General features: G+C 47.4%; 1 protein-coding gene across 6 annotated transcripts in view; it reads right to left on the reverse strand.

Annotated features, from left to right (window-relative positions):
• FRMD4A (FERM domain containing 4A) overlaps positions 1 to 20,719 on the reverse strand; it is a 380,055-nt gene that overhangs the window by 121,709 nt on the left and 237,627 nt on the right. For all 6 annotated transcript variants that reach the window (XM_061467212.1, XM_061467215.1, XM_061467216.1 and 3 more), the window contains one exon: positions 13,852 to 13,917. In XM_061467212.1, coding sequence (XP_061323196.1) covers positions 13,852 to 13,917 — 66 coding nt within the window. The remainder of the gene's footprint in view (positions 1 to 13,851; positions 13,918 to 20,719) is intronic.

Here is a 20,719-nt window from a genome sequence, read left to right on the forward strand (position 1 = left end):
CTTGCAGTATGAACCTAATGGGGAGGTAAAGGAGATGTTTGCTGATAAACATTTTCGTTGTTCCATGTCTTTTCTTGGAGACACACAGCACCCACATTAAATCATCCCCTGGAGTCAAATATTTTTAAGTACAGTAACACAGCTCATTTTTAAATAATCAAATAATAATTAAAAGTAATTGTCTCTCATTCCTGCTGAAGAACCAATGTGTCTACATTGAATTTTCCTTTTTAATAGCAAATTGTAACTCAATCTAAATGTAAATTCCTGGAGAATCTGCTATCTAATTCTCATTATTTCCACTTGCTTAATGCAATTAGAAACATCTGTCACTGATCAACTGTCCACACAGTGAAAACAAGCAATAATTCATGCTATCTGCCTCCATAGTGCTTTTCAGGGAAGGGACTGCTTTAAAACCATTCACTAAAGCCCAAGAGCTAGAGCTGTGCAAAATGCTTGTGACAAGCTCTGAATCACACTGAATGTGCCTGACCATCAGTGTCTCTGTATCCCAGTGACATTTGCTGAATAAGTTGAGAAAATCTCGGGTACATATAAAAATGACCTGGAAACTGAAGGTCCGAGGTCCCCATCTTCAGGGATCTATTGTGTCCTGTTGGGGTCAGATCTCACCCCATCCTCCCAAAGTCTGGACCCAAAGCTGTGCCAGAGAACACAGGTGTTTGTATTGATGGAGCTGTGGTTGCCAAAGGGGCAGCAGGAGTCCAGTGAGTGGGATATTGGTGCAGAGAGAAAGGACACTGGAGTCACTGGGGCTTGAGGGTTATCTCAGTTGTTGCCTGTGGTCCCAGTTTGGCTCTGCCTATGAGAAGAGTGGAGAAACACCAGAGTGAGGAGAAATGAGCACCCAGTCCCCATGAGATGAGCCAGGTCAGGGGCATGGATGATGAGTCCTCCTCTTTAAAGCACATTATAACCTACCTCTGTAAAGTCTCTGGTTGCTCAAAAGGCAAGAAAAATCAAAGAACTAGAGAAGATAAACCTGAACTGAACCTCAAGAAATGAGCTTGTCCATCCCCTGCCTACTAGTGACAGGGATGGAGGAGTAAAGGCAGGCTCTAAGTGGAAGGGGTTCTCATTAGGCATCGACTGCTGGAACATCCTCAAAAGAGAGAACTAAATTCACCCAACCCCCAGTCTTCCTAGTAACCAAGAGAAGCTCAATGCCAAAACTCCCAATCTTTATGTCTTTGAGCTGCTCAGCAGCTGTAGGCTTGTCCCATGCAGCAGCCTGGCTGCTATGTGGGGCTGGTGCATGGGTGCCAGGATGGTCTCCTTCAATAAACATCAGAGAGACCGTCTAGAGACTGTCACAAGCATGAGCAATGGCATTGCCTACATTGCTATGTGGGTCAGAACAACTACTTATGAAATGCTCCAAAGAAAGGAGGTGAAATGAAGTGTAAATGGCTTGGCTGGTTGATCTTATTATATTCTCAAAAAGGACAAAGGCAAGTCTGTCCAATTCACTAATTTCCCAGCAGACAAGTGTAACTTAGAGACATTGTAAGATCCACCCTGAGAAGTCCAAGTCACTAACACTGTCTGGGCTGCCAAAGCAGGAGGGTAGGGATGAGCTGAAAGTTGATGGCTGTCCGTCAGGTCACATCTAATCACTGCTGCACCTCCTGCTCCCACCCCCCTTTGTTTCTCCATCTTCCACCATGACCACAGGGTTGGTTATTCACCCAGCATGGGCCAGAGGCATCTCTGCAGCTTGGCAGCCTTTTGATCCCAATGGCCCAAATGTGCCATCATGTGAGGATGAAGGGATGTTTGTACCCCTCATCCCATGTTATTCCAGTGGGTGAAGGGGATGACGGTTCCTGAAAGCAGATGTAATGGGGACCAGGCTGCACGACTAACCTGCTGTCTGCTTGCACAGGAAGGATTATTCTTGTTCTGCCAACATGAATGCTGGAGACAGGCAGCACAGAGGACACTTCTCCCCAAAAATAGAGAGGAATCACTAACCCAAAATCTATATTAGAAATTGATTTTCTTCAAGATAAAACCCTTCAGTGCTGGCACATTTCACTGGCTCTACCTCCAAGTGTCTGGTTTGACCTGCTACCAAGATAGTGTCATCTTCAAAGTCAGGACAGAGAATGAAGCTTCCTCCTAGGGTGCATTTAGATTTGTGCTTCTTCCTTCCAAATATGGGCACTTTCCCAGCAAAGGTAATAACGGAAGTTTTTGTTCAAACATAATGGTGATGAGGCATCTCTGAGTGCAGACAGATGGAAAGTAAAAGACATCCTATCTGTATTAACAGCCTCTCATCCAAGAGGATTGCTTCTCTGGAAAAGGTCAGGACAGGGATGTAAGGGGAGAACGAGCACATCTTGCTGCTCACGATGAGGTCATGCAGTTCTTTTTAAAGCTTGACCCACTTATTATCCAAAAGCCATCTCCTCTGTCCAGAAAATTAGAGAAGCTGATGGGTTTTGTGATGACATCCCCTATCGCAGCCAGCCCAAATGCCATCGGCAGCTTTCCTGTGCTTGTTCCTTCTCCAGGCGCTGAACTTACAGCATCCTGCCCTCAGCAAGTTACAGCATCCCTGGGGAGGAGGGGAATTCAGGGAAATAAACCACCAAAGAAAGAGACAAATCCATTTCAACATCAGATTGCCCAAAGCTTCCTCGTAAGTAGGAGGGACTGACATGAAATAAAGATGGAAAGGGCCAACAAGCCACACACTAGATATACAGGAAAGGTTGGGGGATGGAGATGTGCTATATCACTTGAGGATGGCATTTTGCATCATTTCCAAACAGACTGGGCCAAAAAACACACTCCAAGGCAGAGGGAAAGGATGGAGACTGCAATAGGACAAGGGGCAATGAGTTTAAGGTGGTGGGGTAATGGGTAATGGGAAGTTCAGGTTAGATATAAGGAAGAAGTTCTTTACTGTGAGGGTGGTGAGACTCTGGAACAGGTTGCCCAAAGTGGTAAATGCTCCATCCCTGGCAGTGTTCAAGGCTGGGTTGGACAGAGCCTTGGGTGACATGGTCTAGTGTGAGGTGTCCCTGCCCATGGCAGGGGGGTTGGAAGTGGATGATCTTAAGGTCCTTTCCAAGCCAAACCATTCCATGGTTCTATGATTCTATGACTGTAGAGGGAGAGGTGGGGTGGGCAGGGCTGGAGAGCACCCAAGCCTCCCTCCTCACACCCCTGCACTGCCCATCACCAGCCTCCTGCCCATTCTACGTGTTGGCACATGTCTCCTTTTCCTTGCATGCTGAGGCATCCTTGCATGCTGAGGCACACTAGCTCAGCAACCTCTCCTGGTAGCACTGCTGTGCCAGATCCAGCTCTTCTTTGCTTTGCTCAATGCCACTGCATGGTGTGATGCTGAAATCCGTGTCTTTGTGACTAACCAGTCCAATGCATCACTGAGGGCAAACCATTCCAACCTGACACCATGCAGCCACAGCCAGCTGCCACTTTTGGTTACCTGCAGCAAGGGAAAGGGAAATGAAACCTTTTTCTAGTGAGATGGTAACAGTTTAAGATCCTTTTTTGCTCACTGCATGCCATACCCCTGAGCCTAGGAGCCTCACCCGTGGCCAAGGCTGAAGGAATGTGCCATGCTGAAGGAAGAGGCTTTTGGCTGGAAGTTGAAAACTTTTGTCCAAGCTGCATTCACTTGTGGCTGAAAGGAAAGGGAATATAAACCAATTTTCTATAAGCTGAGCAATGTAGCTTAGACAATAAAGCTTGGCATCTCTCATTCACTATCAACCTAGTATTTGTACTGTGCAGTCTGATGGAAGCAATAAGGCGAAATGCTCCATCCTGAAATGCTGGCTCGGATTGGAAATGCACATTTTTCACCTTGGCTTGAAAACGGATCAGCTCTGCTGCCTTGCTTATAATGTCTTCTGAGCTACAGGCTTCCAAACTGTTCAATATCTCCTAAAATCATCTGGTACATACGTTATTATTTTCCAAAATTGCTTGCTCAGACCATGCTATAAAAATAATTTTCTATTTCTATTTCTGCTGCCTTCCAAGAGACAGCTTCTGCCCTGGGCCACTTTTAGCACTTTCTTACCCAAATTTATCATTTGGGTTTCTTGCACAGCCTGCAGGACATGAAAGGAGGAGCTGAAGCAGGACTGATCTGACCACACATCACCCTCTGCAATGTGAACACCTACTCAAGAGCTAATTGCAGAGTCCTTTGGCAATCAAGGAGAGAAAGGGGCATGACTTATTTCAGATGACCCATTTGAGGATGAGCTCAGCTGTGCCCTACAAGTGCCCCCCTCTTTCCATTGGCTGTAAAAGCATAGCTCAGGCACAGACACCCACACTGCACATGCCTTGAGTTAAATGAGATGAATCTCACCACTGTCATGGAGCAAATCAGGCGAGCGCTCAGGGCAGCCAGAGGTGGAGGTGAGGGATGGGATGTGGCACCAGTGCAAGGGCTGCTCTACCATGAAGGAGCAGTAGCAGAGAGCAGATGGAGCTCTGTGTATTTCAGCCTCATCATCCTGCTGCTAAATCTCATTTATTTCCATCTTTGTGCTGGGTGGTGCCCCATGGATGAGCCCTGCTGTTGCCTTAGGAAGAGGGACGTGAAGGTGGGGGATGTTTGGTTATCCATGGCTGCAGCAGCATCTCATGGATACAACGATGTATTTCACAGCCACTAGCAGGTTGGTCCAGCATGAACAAAAGCTCCACTGAGGCCAGGGAGCAGCTGAGCTGGGCAGAAATAATAGTGAATTTCTGAATTTCTCCCATGTAATTGTGAGTAAGAGATTTTCTCTGTAACAGAGCCATTAGATGATGGATGTGCCATTCCTGTACTGGTGGATGTGGTAGGAGGCCACCAGGACAGTTTAAATTGCTGATGCTCTGCAAAACTCTAGGAGTTAACTCATTGGAAAGAGCTTTCTCCCATCACCAGATGTTTTACTGGGACTGTGACCAGCTCCCCCCACAAGTTTGAAAAGCTCCATGTGCTCAAAATTAAGGATATTTGACGAATTTTAGCAGAACAAACGGAAACAAGATACTGAATATCTTCACCCACATCTGGCCAGCTGCAAAGAATATCCAGTTCTCAGCATAGGCGGCATGAATAAACATATGTCCTCAGCTTATCTCTCTCCTGAAAGCTCATGGATAGCTCCCCAGCCTGTATTAGTTTAAATACAATTTATTCAGGAAGACTGATAATAGCGATATTGATTACGCAGGCCCTTGGAAATCACACCTTTGTTTCATTCCATGGAGTAACATGATTGCCACTCCTTGTTTATTCTCTTACAAGGCACTTTGCTGTGAGATCCTGTTCCCCGAGGCTCTTAATGCGGTATCTGATAGATGTGCAAGGTTTGGTTACCGGGGTCTTAGGGCATGAAAGGAAGAAACCTGCTCTCAGCTCTGTTCAGAATCCAGCAAGCAGCTCAGAAAGAGGGGAATGTGCAGTGTTATTGTGCCAGGGAAGCATCCTCCTCTCGAGTTAACCTCCTCCTAGCACAGAAATACCTCTCTGCCATAGGCAAGGTCAGCCCTGACCTGCCTCATCTTCCAGGGTCACTTTGCTCCTGGCATCTATTGCCCCCTGCCTCCATCTGTCCCATCTTCTGCTAATGCTCCTCCCATGCCTGTGCTGACCCACAGGCAGCTGAGGAGCAAATCTGGAGGGACTGAGCTATCCCTGCTGGGTTTCATTAACCTCGAGTCTTGTCTTTCCTTTCTCTAGAGCTGCTTAACCACATCGACCTTCACTTCATAGCAGATCATTTGGAGGCTCTCCATGCTCCCTGTCCATCTGGGTTGATGGATGATCTATTCCTGCCCTGGAGCTGTGTGCCCTACTGCACTTCTTCAGGTCTTGCTCCTGGTGAATCTCACTCTTGCTCTACGCAGCCTGCCATGCTGGTATCTGGCCTTAGAGTATGTTCTCCTCCAGCAAGTCTATTTCTTGAGTGCTGTTTGTAGCTGTGTCTATCCTCACTGAGCATTATGGTCATCAATGCTGAGCTCAGGGGACCTGGAGCACCCAGCACACCTGAGGTTAGCTTGAATTAACCTCGTAGGGCCAGCACCACCATTTTGGCTTTGATGGAGCCAAGCAGAGGCTCTTCCATCCCTAGTTTCTGAGCCCAGCTCAGGATCCCCTTCTGAGATGCTCATTTCACCTCCTGTCCCAAATCCCTTCAGTTTTGTCCTCATAATTGAGTGGATCTGCTTTGGACCTTCACCCTGCCTGACATCCCTCTGGCTCTTAAACTGGATTTTATATTCTCTACCTCTGTGCATCAGATTTCTTTCTCTTCTGCCCCTATGCTCTTCCATCTCCCAGCAAACACTCTCCCCTCCAGGCTTGACTTCTGTGGACTTCTGGGTTTATTGGAACCCAAGCTGAGAAATGAACCTCCAGCCTGACACCAGATGCTCTGTAGGCCACAGATGGCCACTGGTGGATGCTTTTTGAGGGGATTAGTTTGTGAGGCTCTGCAAAGCAGCTCAACAGAGTCATCCATTGCAGGCTGGAAGGCTGGGTTTGGGAGCAGACCTGGCTCTCCTGGTCTATTGCTCATTTACCTTGTCTAAGACAAGAGGTGGGTATTGTGCAGCAGCTTTTTCTGCAGGAGCTGTGCTGACTGGGAAAGCCAACAATGCTCCCAGCACCCTATTCCCCTTGGAGCAATGCTAGATGTATTTTCCTAAGGTTGGTAAAGAGCTAACTTTTCAGCAGAGAAGCTCTTGACTCATCGCTCACTGGTTGTTCAGGGAGAGCACAGACAGGGATTGCCACTCTGGGCTCCCACCTCCCTTTTTGCTGAGCAATCTCTCCTCCATCTCCTGGTGACCAAACACAGATGTACATTTGTCCCATTTGCAGCCATGCTCAAAATGATCAAAACTCTTAAATGGGGACCTGAGGAGCACTAAGAGGCCAGGAGGAGCCTTTCCTGCAGGAGGGAGATGGCTTCACACTGTTCATCTTCCAGGAGCCCCAGGCTGTGGAGGGGCAGTTGCATGGTTTGTTCTGGTAATGTAAATCCCACCTCCTATGGCTTCCAAGCTGATCCAAAGCTGTGAATCTCAGTAATCTTTAATGCCAAAGATGTTAAAAGATCTACCTTGTAATTTTCCAAATTCTGCTTTGCTGAGCTGGACTGGTCTCATTCTTGTTGTAGTAAATCAGGGTTTGTTTCTGAAATCAGACTTACACCGGAGTCGTGACATTGCAGTTAGGGAAAATAAAGCCTCCTTTCCAGAAGGCAGATCTGAGCACCCCTTCAGCTCCAGCCCATTTTAAATTACAGACCAAGTCCAATTTTTGCCCATTTTCTCAGTGCAAGGGCCTGAATCCTGACAGATTCCTATCAGAAAACCCACTTGAGCTCAGCCTGGTCTCCAGTTGTTTCTCTGCCCTACAGAAAACATGCTTTTTGTCTTTTTGGAGAGCAGCAACACACCAACCCACAATCTACAAAGCCACTCAGATGAAAGTTGTCAAGCTAATGCTGAGGCCTTGAATTAAGACAAAGCTGCTTCATTGCAAGTATGGAGAGGCTGGGTGGTAAGAGCAGGGACTCTTCCTTGGGCACTCACTGAGGGCATCATCACCAGTCCATCCTATAGGGTTATGGGACCTGCCCTATAGAACATGCACTATACACAGCCCTGTAAAGGTAGTACTCACCCTTTGCTTGCTTGCTCCCAGCCCAGCACTGATGGCTGCTGCTGCTGCTGAGATGTTTAAAGTGCTCTTGGCTCAGAGCCTGCAGGCACTGCAGGGAGGAACAGAGCTGCCTCCCCACACGAAAGGACAACTACTGGCACCTAAACATCTCCATTTACGGTCAGGGCTGCCCAGCTTCATGTCTGCATCAGCCCTGGAGCTGGTGCCTTTAAAGGGATCCCCAGTTTTGGCAACAGAGCAGGGCTCAACCCTATTTTTCTGCAAGTTTTGTGACTTCCCAGGGGAGGCTGATTCAATCCTGGGGCTTGCTTATCCCCAGCATGGGATATAGTGCTGTGGTCCTGCTGTGGTCCACATGCAAAACCTGTGTCCAAAGTTAGACAGCTTCTCCCTGATGGCAGGCAGGTGCCATTCTAAGGGGAACCTCTGCAGTTTTTCCACTGTGCTAGCCCAGGTAACCATCCCGTTTATTGGCATAGAAAGATGAGGCAACAAGAAAACACAGAGAAAACCCCACTTAGTGGAGTTACTGCTCTTCAAAAGACGCTGTGTCATCCCCAGGACAGCATACTCAGCTTGGCCCCAGTGGGGCTGAGCCTGGAGGAGCAAGGGACATTGGTGAAGTCTAAACTGAGCATCTCCACCAGAACAGCCACCCTGGTTACAGCCATCTGTGTGACAGTAAGGCACCAGTCTAGGAAGCACCTCACCAGCCTGGTATCTCCCAGCCTGGCTTGGAGGAGGTTCCTGGGGTGAAATGCTGAAACATGCCAGACACACTGGAGTGCTGGGCTCCTGAACTGAAGGAATCCTGATCCACGCAAAGCAGAGCTGGCGCATGCTGTGAAAAGGTTGGAAAAAGGTATTCTGCACATCCCATTCATTTTGGCTGTATGCACCATGCACCCCCATGCACCCCCCATACACACATGCACCCCCCTGTAGTGAGCACAGTGAGGCCGCACCTTGAATCCTGTGTTCAGCTCTGGGCCCCTCACTACAAGAGAGACACTGAGGTGCTGGAGCGGGGCCAGAGAAGGGCAACGGAGCTGGTGCAGGGCCTGGAGCACAAGTGTGATGGGGAACGGCTGAGGGATCTGGGGGGTTCAGTCTGGAGAAGAGAAAGCTTGGGGGGACATCGCTCCCTACAACTGCCTGAGACGAGGATGGAGCCAGGAGGGCGCTGGGCTCTGCTCCCAAGGAACAAGGGACGGGACAAGAGGAAACGGCCTCAAGGTGCACCAGGGCAGGTTTAGATGGAGATGAGGAAGAATTTCTTAACTGCAAGGGCAGTCAGGCACTGGAACAGGCTGCCCAGGGCAGTGTCACCATCCCTGCAAGTGCTCACACACCGTGTAGCTGAGGCCCTCAGTGCCATGGGTTACTGGTGGCCTTGGCAGTGCTGGGGTAATGGTTGGACTTGATAATCTCAAAAGTCTTTCCCAACCCAGTTTATTCTGTGATTGTGGGTTTGGATGCACTTGCATGGCAGCTGGGAAATACAAAGGTCGCAAGCTTACCTAGCTTGCCCTGAGCCGCTTGATAGCAAGAGTTGCTTAAGAAGTGGCAACATGGACATACAGGTGGGTTAACCACCCAAATATAAGTGTGGTGCTGACTCCTCATCTCTCCCTATTATCTCCAAATTGAACTCGTGGTCTTCAGGGAGAAGGTTAGAAACGAAAAGCCCAGTTATTTCCTATGATGAAATTTCAGAGCCCTCCAGACCCCACAGGCAGCTCTGCTACGAGCCTCAGATGAGCTCTTTTTCTGCAATAACTTTTCCAGAGAGAAGGAATTAGGAGGCTTAACACTTTTGGATGACAGTTGCTGGAGCTGCTGCCAGATAACCGGCACCAGGAGCGATCCAGGCCTCCTGATTCAGCCAGCCCGGAAAGAAGCCCTGTTCATAAGAACCCACATGAAAAGGAACGAATTGCCAGTTATGCAAAAGTCTTTAAGTAAAGCAATGCAAATCTTTCATGTGCAGCCGACAAGTGATACAGCGGGAAATAATATAACAGATAGAGAAGCTGAGAGTGGGGAATGTGGGTAAATCCATTTTCCAGAAGCAAGAGAAGGGACTTGCTTGCTGAAAAGGATTAGCTGGATAAAGCCAAACTGTGTTAGAAACTAAACATGCATCAAACAGAAACAGGGGAAAAAAAACAGGTTGTAAGAAGATCCAGTTCTGCTCCTGCTCAGAAAGAAAAAGCTGTCAAAGGAATATCCTATGTAAACTTGCCACACACCCCAGATTGTCAACAGGCATTTATCAAATGAAACACATACCAAATGCAACTCTTCTTCCTAATCCCAAGTCAAACACGCTTTGGGTTTCAGACCCTCAGGAAGAGATTTCCATATGATCCTCCTCTGTCTCCATTTATGATTAGTCCTTCTAAATTTCAGCATTTATCTGACAAAACACACTGGGGAGGGCTTGCTTTCATCCGCAAAGCCTGTGTTTCTGCTTTTCCTTAGCTGCTGCTCTACCACTCTGCAGTTGCTCAACTTGGGAGGAAGAGACTTTAGTCAAGACCCTTTGATTGACTAAACCCAGGATCACTTTCCTGGTGGTGGTAACTCCAAGCCCTTGTGTTATGTGCCAACACCAAAGCAAGCCAGCATTCAAAGGGGTTATAAATGCTGCCTCTGAGCCAAAGTCTTACTTTTGGGGCTCAGTAATGCAAATAAAACACATGTGTGTGTGGGGTCCCACTCGCAATAGCTGTGAGGCCAATCCGAGGGGTCTTTGTAGTTGTGGGAAAGAATTTGTGGTGTCGAAGCATTTCAATCTGGTCTGCCAAGGCTGACTCCTATGAACAACCACAGGAGCACAGTTACCACTTGCTGTCCTCCTGCAGCCCGAGGTATGGTCCTCATTACCCCCAATGGATATGTTTCGAATGGCGTATTCATAAACCCCTGAGCCTGATCACAGCTAATTTGAAGACAAAAAGGGGAGTGCATTCGCTTAACACACTGCTTTTTGCAAACACCATGATCATTCCCAGATGCATCTGTTTCTGCCCAGCAGCACGGGAGGCAGCAGGAGAGGAAATCATTTCAGCTCCCCAGAGACACTGGCCTAAAGCAGTTTCAAGATGCTCCAGGAGCTCTCCTGCATCCGTTCAAGGCAGCTCTACCAGTCTCCCTCCTTTGATCAGACCCAGCTTCTTCTGCTGTTCTTTTCCACACCACAGCACAGCAGCAGGAGCCCTGAACCCTTCTTTAAGCAGAGCACTTGATATCACACACACACACACAAGAGCTGCAAGGCAGCGTAAAGCCAGATCCAGGTTAGGATGTTATTTTGATCTCACCCATGGCAGAGAAATCAGTTCTGCTGATTCCCAGCAGTCTTTCCTGGAGTGATAAATCAGCTGTGGAAAAGCTTCCAAGAAAGGTTTAGGTTGGTGGGAAAGGTGAAATTTGACATGAGAGTTAAAGAGCTCTGCTCCCAGGGGACTCAAGCCAATGCAGGTCTAGATGCTAAGGCCTAATGCAGCTATGGAGGAACCTCTTTTATGGCATAAAGCAGCAAATCACCCTTCTATTTCAGCCTGTGGCAAGGTACCCACAGGAAAACACAGCTTTGAAGTGACAGCCAGAAGCTCAGAGCTGGATGAACTTTTTATTTACAGCTTCTTATCCAGTTCAGCTATGAGATAAGGCAATAATAAGAATAGCAGTTCTCAGAACTTACAAAGCAACTTTTATCTGAAATCTCACCACAAGTTGCAAACAATACAGGTCACTTGGTGAGATTTCCCCTAGCAAAGTGCACGTTGCTCCCGGAGGGAGGCTGGTTGATTGAGGACCCTGGGCAGAGCAGCCCTAGGATCACCCCAAAGCTGGTGGCTTTGCCCATACTTTAGATGCAGGCAAAGCAAAGCATTGTGCCCAGGTCTACAAAGAGTATTGATATTAGAGACATACTTGAATCCAAACATCCTCTTCCTCTGTTGGCTGCTCCACCCAAAAGTGATTTATTTACTATTTCCCTGAGCAGAAGCTACTTAACAGCACTGAAAAGCCTCATTTAACCAGAAAGGCACCTGAGATGCCTCAGTGGACAATGCTGTACACATACGGGCATGGTGGTACTCGGAGATCTAGGTCAAGCTACATGCAAAAGAGGTTACTGCTTTTCCTGGGCATGAATTTTTCATAAGCAGCCCTCCTGTCTTTCCCCATTCATACGTTACTTGCAAACAGCAAAAACAATTTATTGTACAAATAAAATTCAGCCGTGGGTCACTTGCAAACTAGTTAGTGTGATTTACAGAGCAATCCACTGTCTTTATTGATTAGGAGAAATTCCCTTCAAAGGTGTGATCAAACACTTAAAACCCCATAATATCACATGATACTGCTTCTGCCCACTCAGAAGTGGATATGGAGCTTCCCAAACCAGCCTCCTCAACTGTTATCTTCACTGTGGTTTGTTTTTTTTTGTGTTGATAAAACCCTAGAGTAAGCAGGATGGACAGGGCAGATTTCCTGCAGTATATTTTAAACTGTGATTATTAATACTGTGAGAAGTGCTTTAGCAGAGCTGTTCTCCAAGAGCCCATTCATTTTTAATCGAATTAAGAAGAATTAAAAAGTCATTTATATGAAATAGGAACCCAAGTGCTGCGGTCTTGCGATGAAGGTGGCTGATCTTCCCCCAGGCAACTGCTGAGCATCAGTGAGGTGGGTGCAGGGATGCTCACGGTGCAGAGACCATTGGTATGGTGTTTGGTTTTAATTACTCATCTTGATCTAGCTGTTCTCTTTCCAGACCTGGCTGGAACAGCCACTCATTCATGGCTATCCTGACTGCACTGTCACAACAAGCTGAGGGATTTCACCTCCTCAGTGACTGTGGACATGAAAAAACATTACCATTAACATTCGTTAATGGTGTTTTTAAGCAACTTCCCAGAAAGCAAAGCTGAAAACGTGCTTCCGGTGATTGAAGTCGCCTCCAGCAATCCCCATTCAGGTCTGCCTGTGCTGGGAAGGATCCTGCCCCCCTCCCAGCCGGGGGATTTGGGCGCTTTGGGAAGTTTCATTTCCTGCTTCTTGGGCTGCCTGTAGCTGGCAGGCAGCGCTAGTAAAAGGAAAGACATTCCTGTCATTCTTGCTATTAACCCTTTGGTGGTCTTGGAGACATGAGCCAAAACCGGCAAAAAACTAGAAAACTGGATGATCTTTAAGGTCCTTTCCAACTGAAAACAGTCTATGGCTCTATCAAGAAAGACACAGACTTATTTCTGCTGTTAAGCACATTTGATTCTATCAGGAGAAGCGGAGAATGGTACTGGTGCATCAGCCCATCGTCACACAGCCAGCACAACTCCCATCTCTCCTAGTTTTCCTTTGTGCTTTTCTTTAATAAAAAGTAAGGCAGATGGAGCACAGACTTATGTTAAAGTATATTTGTGTTCGACACATGATTTTATGATTAGTGTCCCAAGCAATGCCTGACTATGGCACCTGCACTGCAGCCCCTTCTGCTGGCTGTGCTCCTGGCCACCGCCTCTGACATGGAGCCTGGCATCATACCCTGCAATTTAGGGTGGCAAGGAAAGAAGACAGAAATAAATCATAGAATGGTTTAGTCTGGAAGGGACCTTAAAGCTCCTCCAATTCCAATCTCCTGCCACAGGCAGGGACACCTTCCACTGGAGCAGGTTGCTCCAAGCCCCTGTGTCCAGCCTGGCCTTGAAGGCTGCCAGGGATGGGGCAGCCACAGCTTCTCTGGCACCCTGTGCCAGCCCCTCACCACCCTCACAGGAAAGAGTTTCTGGAGGTATTTTAAGCAATGCATTTCTCAAAGCTAAGCAACGTCTCAAAAAATAGCTAACTGATATAGTAACAGTGTCAGAAATGACCAAAACTGCTTTTCTACCCCACTGACAGTGACTGGGACAGCTTTTGGCACAGGACAAAGTGAAATATGTCCTGAATTAGCCCTTCCCACAGATATATCTTTGCAGATCCTTCCCACCCAGCACTAGTGCAGCTTCCCTGAGCTCCAAAGGCAATCACAGCTTGAAGTTGCCAAGAAAAGCAGTTGAAAACCCTTTTCTCTCCCCACCACAGAAAGAACATGCAGCCGCAGCACACCATTGCGTGGAGAAACGTGCAGTTAATACCTGAACGAGCAGCTCCAGCTTCCTGTCATCGAGGAGGTGCACTTGGCATCTGCGGCCCTCCGTCATCTGCAAGAGAGAAGAGACATGTATGTCAGGGCGCTCGGCTTTCCAGCCCAGCACGTGGAGCCTTTCATTAACCCCAGCGCTTTCAGTCTGTGGTTTGTGTTCTGGTTTTGGGCTTTTTCCTTTCATTAATCCCCCTTCTTTTGGCCCTGGGGAAAGAAAAGGCTGGAAGAGGAAAAGAAAGCCACCCTGGTAGCTGTCATGGAGCGGCTGCCAGGAGGAGGTTGCTCCAGTGTGGAAAATGGGTCTGTTTGCAGAAGGTCCCCAGCATTTTGTACCACAGCCTCTGGCTTCACAGAGGATCTTGGCCAGGAGAGGAAACACCCAGGCAAGTGTCCCCAAGCCCCTCAACAGCCGTGATTCAAGGTAGTGCAAAGCAAGCAAAGGCCATGCTGACAGTGCTCCCTGGGGTTGCACCAGCTGCTCCTTTGGCTTTGAATCCCAAAATGGGCTTGTCCTACTTGGGGTGTCCTATTTATCACGATACTGGTGCAAAAGTGCTTCCATACAGGTATAGTTTATTACAAGAGTTAACAAATAATACCTATAAAGCTTTTCGGTATAGAAGACTTTTATGAGACTTCCAAGCTCCTGTAGATTGGGTGCTAAGAAATAAATGAGCTGTGGCCTGAGGAAGCTCCTTTACAGTTGCTTGAGCCCTTTCCTGGCTCTCTTCTTGAAGAGAGCACTGTAAGGGAAGGAGCAACTTTGCTTTGCAGTTACAGATCCCAACTCAGCCCTGCAAAGCCCTTCAGAGTGCACAGGCACAATCCCACTATCTGCTAATGGGATATGGGCTGCCTAAGCCTCTTTGGCTTTTGGAAATCCCTTCTTCAGCATGACTTAGGCAGCACGCAGGCAGCCCCCCTGCTGTGGGCTTGCCCCATGACATTCACACATGTCTGGATCCACAGCAGAATGGACCCAGCCCCACAGTATGGCTCAGCCCCACCACTCTCCAGCCAAGGCATTTCCCTGAGCACTGCAGGGATCCCCAGCTTCATTTAATGGTATTTTTTTGCCATGGCGAGTCCTAAAGCATCACCAGAGTGGAGCAGAGGGTCCACAGTAGCCTGGCAGGGGGAGTACAGGCTGCTGAGGATGTGGCTGCCACAGCACTGCATTTCTGCCCTCACACATCACCTCTCCCCACCAGCGCCAGATGAGCTAAGCCCCCAGTGCAAAGCCGCCTTTGCAGAGATGTGGGCTCAGGGGGTTAGCTGAGGACAGCTCAGCTTTCTGCTTTAGCTCTGTGGGTTAAAAATCACCCGCTCCTGTGGACTAATGGGGCTGGATGTGCTGGCATCCTTGCGGTGTTTGGTGCCCATCAACTTCACCCATTCAAGAGCCATTGCCATGGTATCTGCAACATTGACCATCTCCAGCAGCATCACCTTTGCCCTGTCACCCCTCAGCTCTCCTGGGTGCTCCTGTCCTTCTTCCTAGCTCTGTCCCATATCCATCTCTCCCTTTCCTGGAACCAGGACAGACCGAGTCTTACCCTGGCCCTGGCCTCTTCCCCATAGCAAAAATTCAGATGTGCCAAAACCTCTGTTGAGCCTCAAGCTGGCCATGCGAGATACGGAGTTTATTATGAGACAACTTCAGTCAAAATAAGCTTTTCCCTTCAACTCACTCCAAAGTTACAATCCTGGAATGCACAATCCCATGCAATCCAAGCAGACTTTATCCCCGTTGTTATTCACACCAGCATGCCACTGGAGGATAATGTACGCTAAATAAAATTGCTTCCCTTCTCGTTTTCCATGAGCACAACTGGAGCCCTGGCACTGCAGCCGAAGAAAAGCCTTATAAAACAAGGCTACTCATAAATGTCATCCAGTTACCACCATGGCAATAAATTATCTTGCTACAAGGGTTTCATCCGGTAAGTAATGCTATGCAAAATATGGCTTCTCATAATGTGTATTGCTTGGTGAGTGAGATTTTTTCCATGAAGTCTGTGTTAAACAGCTTTCAGTTCAGCTGTAAAGCTGCTCCAGGGGCTCACGGAAGGGCTTTGCAATGGTTTGACCCACTTGGACTAAGAGTTATATGGCTCGTGATAGCATGGGGACAGGGAACCACAAGCTTGCTGGGCTTCCCCAACAGATAAAAGTCCGAGTGTCTGAGCTCTGCTTCAGCATCTCTCCATCCTCTTACTGTCACATATCTGTTGCATCCCCAAGATGATCGTTATACAGTGATGTTCCAGTTTTAATATGAGTTTACTCAAGGCAAGAGATAAAGCAGTGAGTTTATTGTGGTGGTAACACATGATGTCAGGGATGGAAACACAGTCCGGCTTGCACGTATTATGCCCCATCTATTGAAATAAGTTGATATAACAGTTGAAATAAGAATAAAAGAAGGTGAAAAGAGGAAGAGGGAATATTTACTGAGGTGTTTGGCTTTGTGCTTTAGTGTTTTGGCAAAGCTGTGTGGAGCTTCTTTGGTTTTCTACTCTTTCCCAACCCATAGTTTCATATCCCCGTAGTGCTTTCAGTGCTTAAAGAAATCCCAGATGCAAACAGCTGGTAACATAACATATCTGAATAAAGTGAAGCTCTGAAATGCAGCACATGATGGTTGCCTGATTGCAAGGGATTTCATGAACATCACCTGCAGAAGAGGAGTGAAAGCACACTGCTTTCACATCAGCTTGTCCCCAGCAGTTCTGTTCATCAGCAACGTGGCTGTCAAAGACCACAGTCGTGTTCATAGTCTGGTGAGGTAGTGTATGAGCACACAGCAAGGTGTGTACTGCACTTCTTTATTGCCACCTCATTGCTGTGCCTCTCAATGGTTTGAAGGCTCATGCTACAGGCCAATGACCCCAGTTGGTGGCCTGCAGGCTGCTTCTACCTAGTCTTTTCTGCACAAGAGAGGGTGAAGAGCTGCTGCAGGAGATGGAAAGCCTTGGTGGGGAGAAATAGACCCAACACTGGCCCCTCCTCCCAACCCCAGGTAGCAACACAGTGAAGGAACTTCTGATTTTGTCTTTGCTGATAGCTAGAAGCTCAGACCACAATGTATGTGGCTGGAGATGTATGGGACCACAATGTATGGGACTTTTCACTTCCCTTACAAACAAATGATGCTTTGAAAGAGAAAAGACGATAGAAGACAACTTCCTGCTTGATATAAGCTAAAATATGGATGGTCCTGCCCTCCCTCCTTTCTGTTTTATTATTCCACCAGGTGTTTGCAGCCCACACTGTGCTTTTTTGCATCATCAGACCAATACAAACTCTGCTGGTTTGTCAGAGCAAGAAATGGGAAGGTTTCAAAGCACAGTGAGAAGGAACTGATTTAGCCCAGTCTGTCTTGGTGAAAGATGCTGCTTTGCACATTGGCTGATCTGTGCTATCTGCTGCTCTAGTATGGATGGGGCTGTGGCCAGCTCTTGGGCAATGAGTCAGGGAACCCTTCTGCTTCCCTATGTAACCAGAGAAGGGAAATCAACACCAAAGCACTATAAATGGGAACATGGGAGCAAAAGGTCACTAAACATGAGCTGAGCAGCACCAGAGTTTGGAGGGAGGATGACTACAAGTGATGAATCAAGATTCTCCTCTCTGAAGGCTACTACCCACAGAAGGATAGTAGAGTCATAGAATATTTAGGGTTGGAAAGGACCTTAAGATTATCCAGTTCCCACCCCCCTGCCATGGGCAGGGACACCTCACACTAAACCGCATCACCCAAGGCTCTGTCCAACCTGGTCTTGAACACTGCCAGGGATGAAGCATTCACAGCTTCCTTGGGCAACCCATTCCAGTGACTTACCACCCTTACAATAAAGAACTTCTTCCTTATATCCAATCTAAACTTCCCCTGTTTAAGTTTGAACCCGTTACCCCTTATCCTGTCACTACAGTCCCTAATGAAGAGTCCCTCTCCAGCATCCCTATAGGCCCCCTTCAGATACTGGAAGGCTGCTATGAGGTCTCCGCGCAGCCTTCTCTTCTCCAGGCTGAACAGCCCCAACTTTCTCAGCCTGTCTTCATACAGGAGGTGCTCCAGTCCCCTGATCATCCTCATGGCCTCCTCTGGACTTGTTCCAACAGCTCCATGTCCTTTTTATGTTGAGGACTTCAGAACTGTGCACAATACTCCAAGTGAGGTCTCATGAGAGCAGAGTAGACTGGCAAGATCACCTCCTTCCATGAGGGGAACTAATGGAGGGGGAACTGATAACTAACAGGCACAAAGCATGGCTTTGCTTCACCATGGAAAAGCAAAATCATAGCAAAGAGACAAGAAGCAATGGTTGAGCAGAGCTGTTGACAGAAGGACACTTGGCATGGCAGAGAAGCAAGGGAGTTTGCTCTTGATCAAGTCCTGGGTTTCACTATGAGCTCAATGAGGGGTTTTTCCTTTACAAAAACAGCCTCCCAGTTTCCTTCTGGAGGGCAAGAGCCCTCCACCCTAGATCCAGAAAGTATAAAGTCAAGTGTCTATTTCAAACTACCAGTAGTGTCTATTTCAAACTACCAGTTTAGATGCCCTTGATACTCAAAGCAGAGAGAATTTTCAGACATTTCAAGTTAAGACAGTTCGTAGGTGAGCTCCACAGTTACGCCTGCTGCTTGCTCAGCCGGGATGCTGTATCCACATCAATCCCGCAAATTCCCCATGCTTCTCAGGGCGTGTGAAGAGGTGGGACTGTGTTACACACTCCTGAGTGCTAACAGTTCATATGGCAGGGAGCTGCACACGCCGGGTATGAATATGGGCCACGTGCACTTCATGGGCCAGACTCATCACGAACTCAGATGGAGATTATGCACCGAAATACAGAACAGATTTTATTCTTTTTTTCCCAAAACAGCTCAGATCCTCACATTTTTCTGACAAATCTGCCACTTCTTTCGGTGCCTGCACAGCAGCGTGACCCTGAGCGCCTGAAGAGCTCAACACAAGTGTGTTCAAACAGCTCTGTCGTTTGTATACGAGTGTGTAAAGACTATGGATAATATATCTTCAATACACAAACACAGACAGTGCTTGTAAGTGCTTGTAAGGCACATAGATCTGGAGCAGTGTGTTTGTGTGTATGAGCAAGGCATGCTTGCTTTCTCTGCTCTTTGGCTCTTGAGGATGGGAAAACTGGTGCTGACCTCCTTTGTGGGACATCAGTGACAATACATGACATACATGCTTGTTCTATCTAATACAGGGATGCTACAGAAAGCAAGCCTCTCTTGTGGTTACTCATGGAATCTTATGAATTGTAGATGTTTTTTCTCAAGGAAAGGACGTTTTAGTTACCTTTATCACAAAACTAAATCTCTTTCGAGGCTCCTACCCAAATATTTACACAATGGGTTTCCTAGGGAAGGTCTGCTGGCAGTTGTTTTAATCTGTGGCATGACTGCCCTCCTTCCTATCCATCTTTGCTGTAAAATTGTCTCAGAGAATCCTATAAACTCTCTGTGACACAGCCCAAAAACCCACACCGTGCTCAGCTTATCCCCATGTGCCTGTCACTTCATCACTGAATTATCAGCAGCTGCCCACAGAACTGCTCCATCCAACACAAACAGAGAAGGCGATGGGAGGAAACAGCTCCGAAGGGAACCTTTCCCTTTCAATACCAAAAATCCCTCCTGGTGAAAGCACTGTCACACTGAATAACTCAAAGGCATCAAATGCAAATGCTGTTTACAATGACAGTCCTATAAATATCTGCAACACATTTCATTAGCTGGTGACTGCAGGAATAGAGGACTATGGTGTATTCTTCCATGACTCAAATCAGAAATGGTAATTGGAGGCAGAATATTTCCTAAGTAAGTGCTCACTGCCTGTATAGGAGGCAATCACTGTGCTGAATGCACAAAAACCTGTGTTGCTTTGCCTGGGTTTGGACAGACCCACTGAAAGCAGATAGGGAGAGGTAACAGCGCATTGATTCCAGTGAACTATTAGATTAAACATCTGCTCCTACTTGACTGCTTCTTACTGCCTTCTCATCCTGGCAACTCCTAAGCTTGTAGGGGGGACACAAAGGGAGGAAAAGCGGTGTGGGTTTGATGTCTGCACAGTTTACTTAGTGCATGTGGCAGTACTACACTTTGCTGGTCTTGCACTGACCATGCCTCTTTGCATGCCTGCATGTCATCTCCTGTCCTACTTCTCAATATCCTGAAGGAATGGACTATCGTTGTTTCTTGTGCTGTGTGTTCACAGAGCATCCGCCTCAGTTGCTGGTCTGCACCTAATAAATTATAGTGATGGTGACTCTTCACCAGAATGAGCCATATTCAGGCAAGCCGGCTTCCACCTGAGCCTTGGTGGCTTGGAGTTCTAAGGATGGGGAGATGCTCAGGATAAACTGCTGCTTCTGAATACAGTGCTTATTTCTACCATTTATTTCCATGAGTCTTTCCTCAACCAACAATGGGAAGTCTGATTTGTAATGTTATTCTCAAGAGGGAGAAAAATTGTTTTAATTTGACACAAGGCTCCATGCATAAGGAAAAAGGTCTATAAAGCCTGCCCTGTCTGTAAAGGTCAGCAACAGAGTACATACCATGGCCTGAGCTTTCTGGAATAAGCCAAGACTTAAATAGCAGTGTTTCTCACTACAATGTGGAGGAACCCATTAGACACCACTTCTGCCATTCAATTTTGTTAATATGATGATTTCAGATTGGAAAGGCTATTTGGTGCTCTGGAACAGAAGAGGTTAGCTGTTAAGATTTTTCCCTAGCAAGAGTATCCCACCCATATCCTCAAGCATCTGCTGCCTGCTGGCAGTACTGTAGGAGAATGAAGATGTTGCATATTCAAGGAAACA

Source organism: Pezoporus flaviventris, unplaced genomic scaffold (genome assembly GCF_033815535.1).
Source record: "Pezoporus flaviventris isolate CSIRO_AGI_PZ_B2104156 unplaced genomic scaffold, CSIRO_AGI_Pfla_v1 ptg000045l, whole genome shotgun sequence".
Lineage (NCBI taxonomy): Eukaryota > Metazoa > Chordata > Aves > Psittaciformes > Psittacidae > Pezoporus > Pezoporus flaviventris.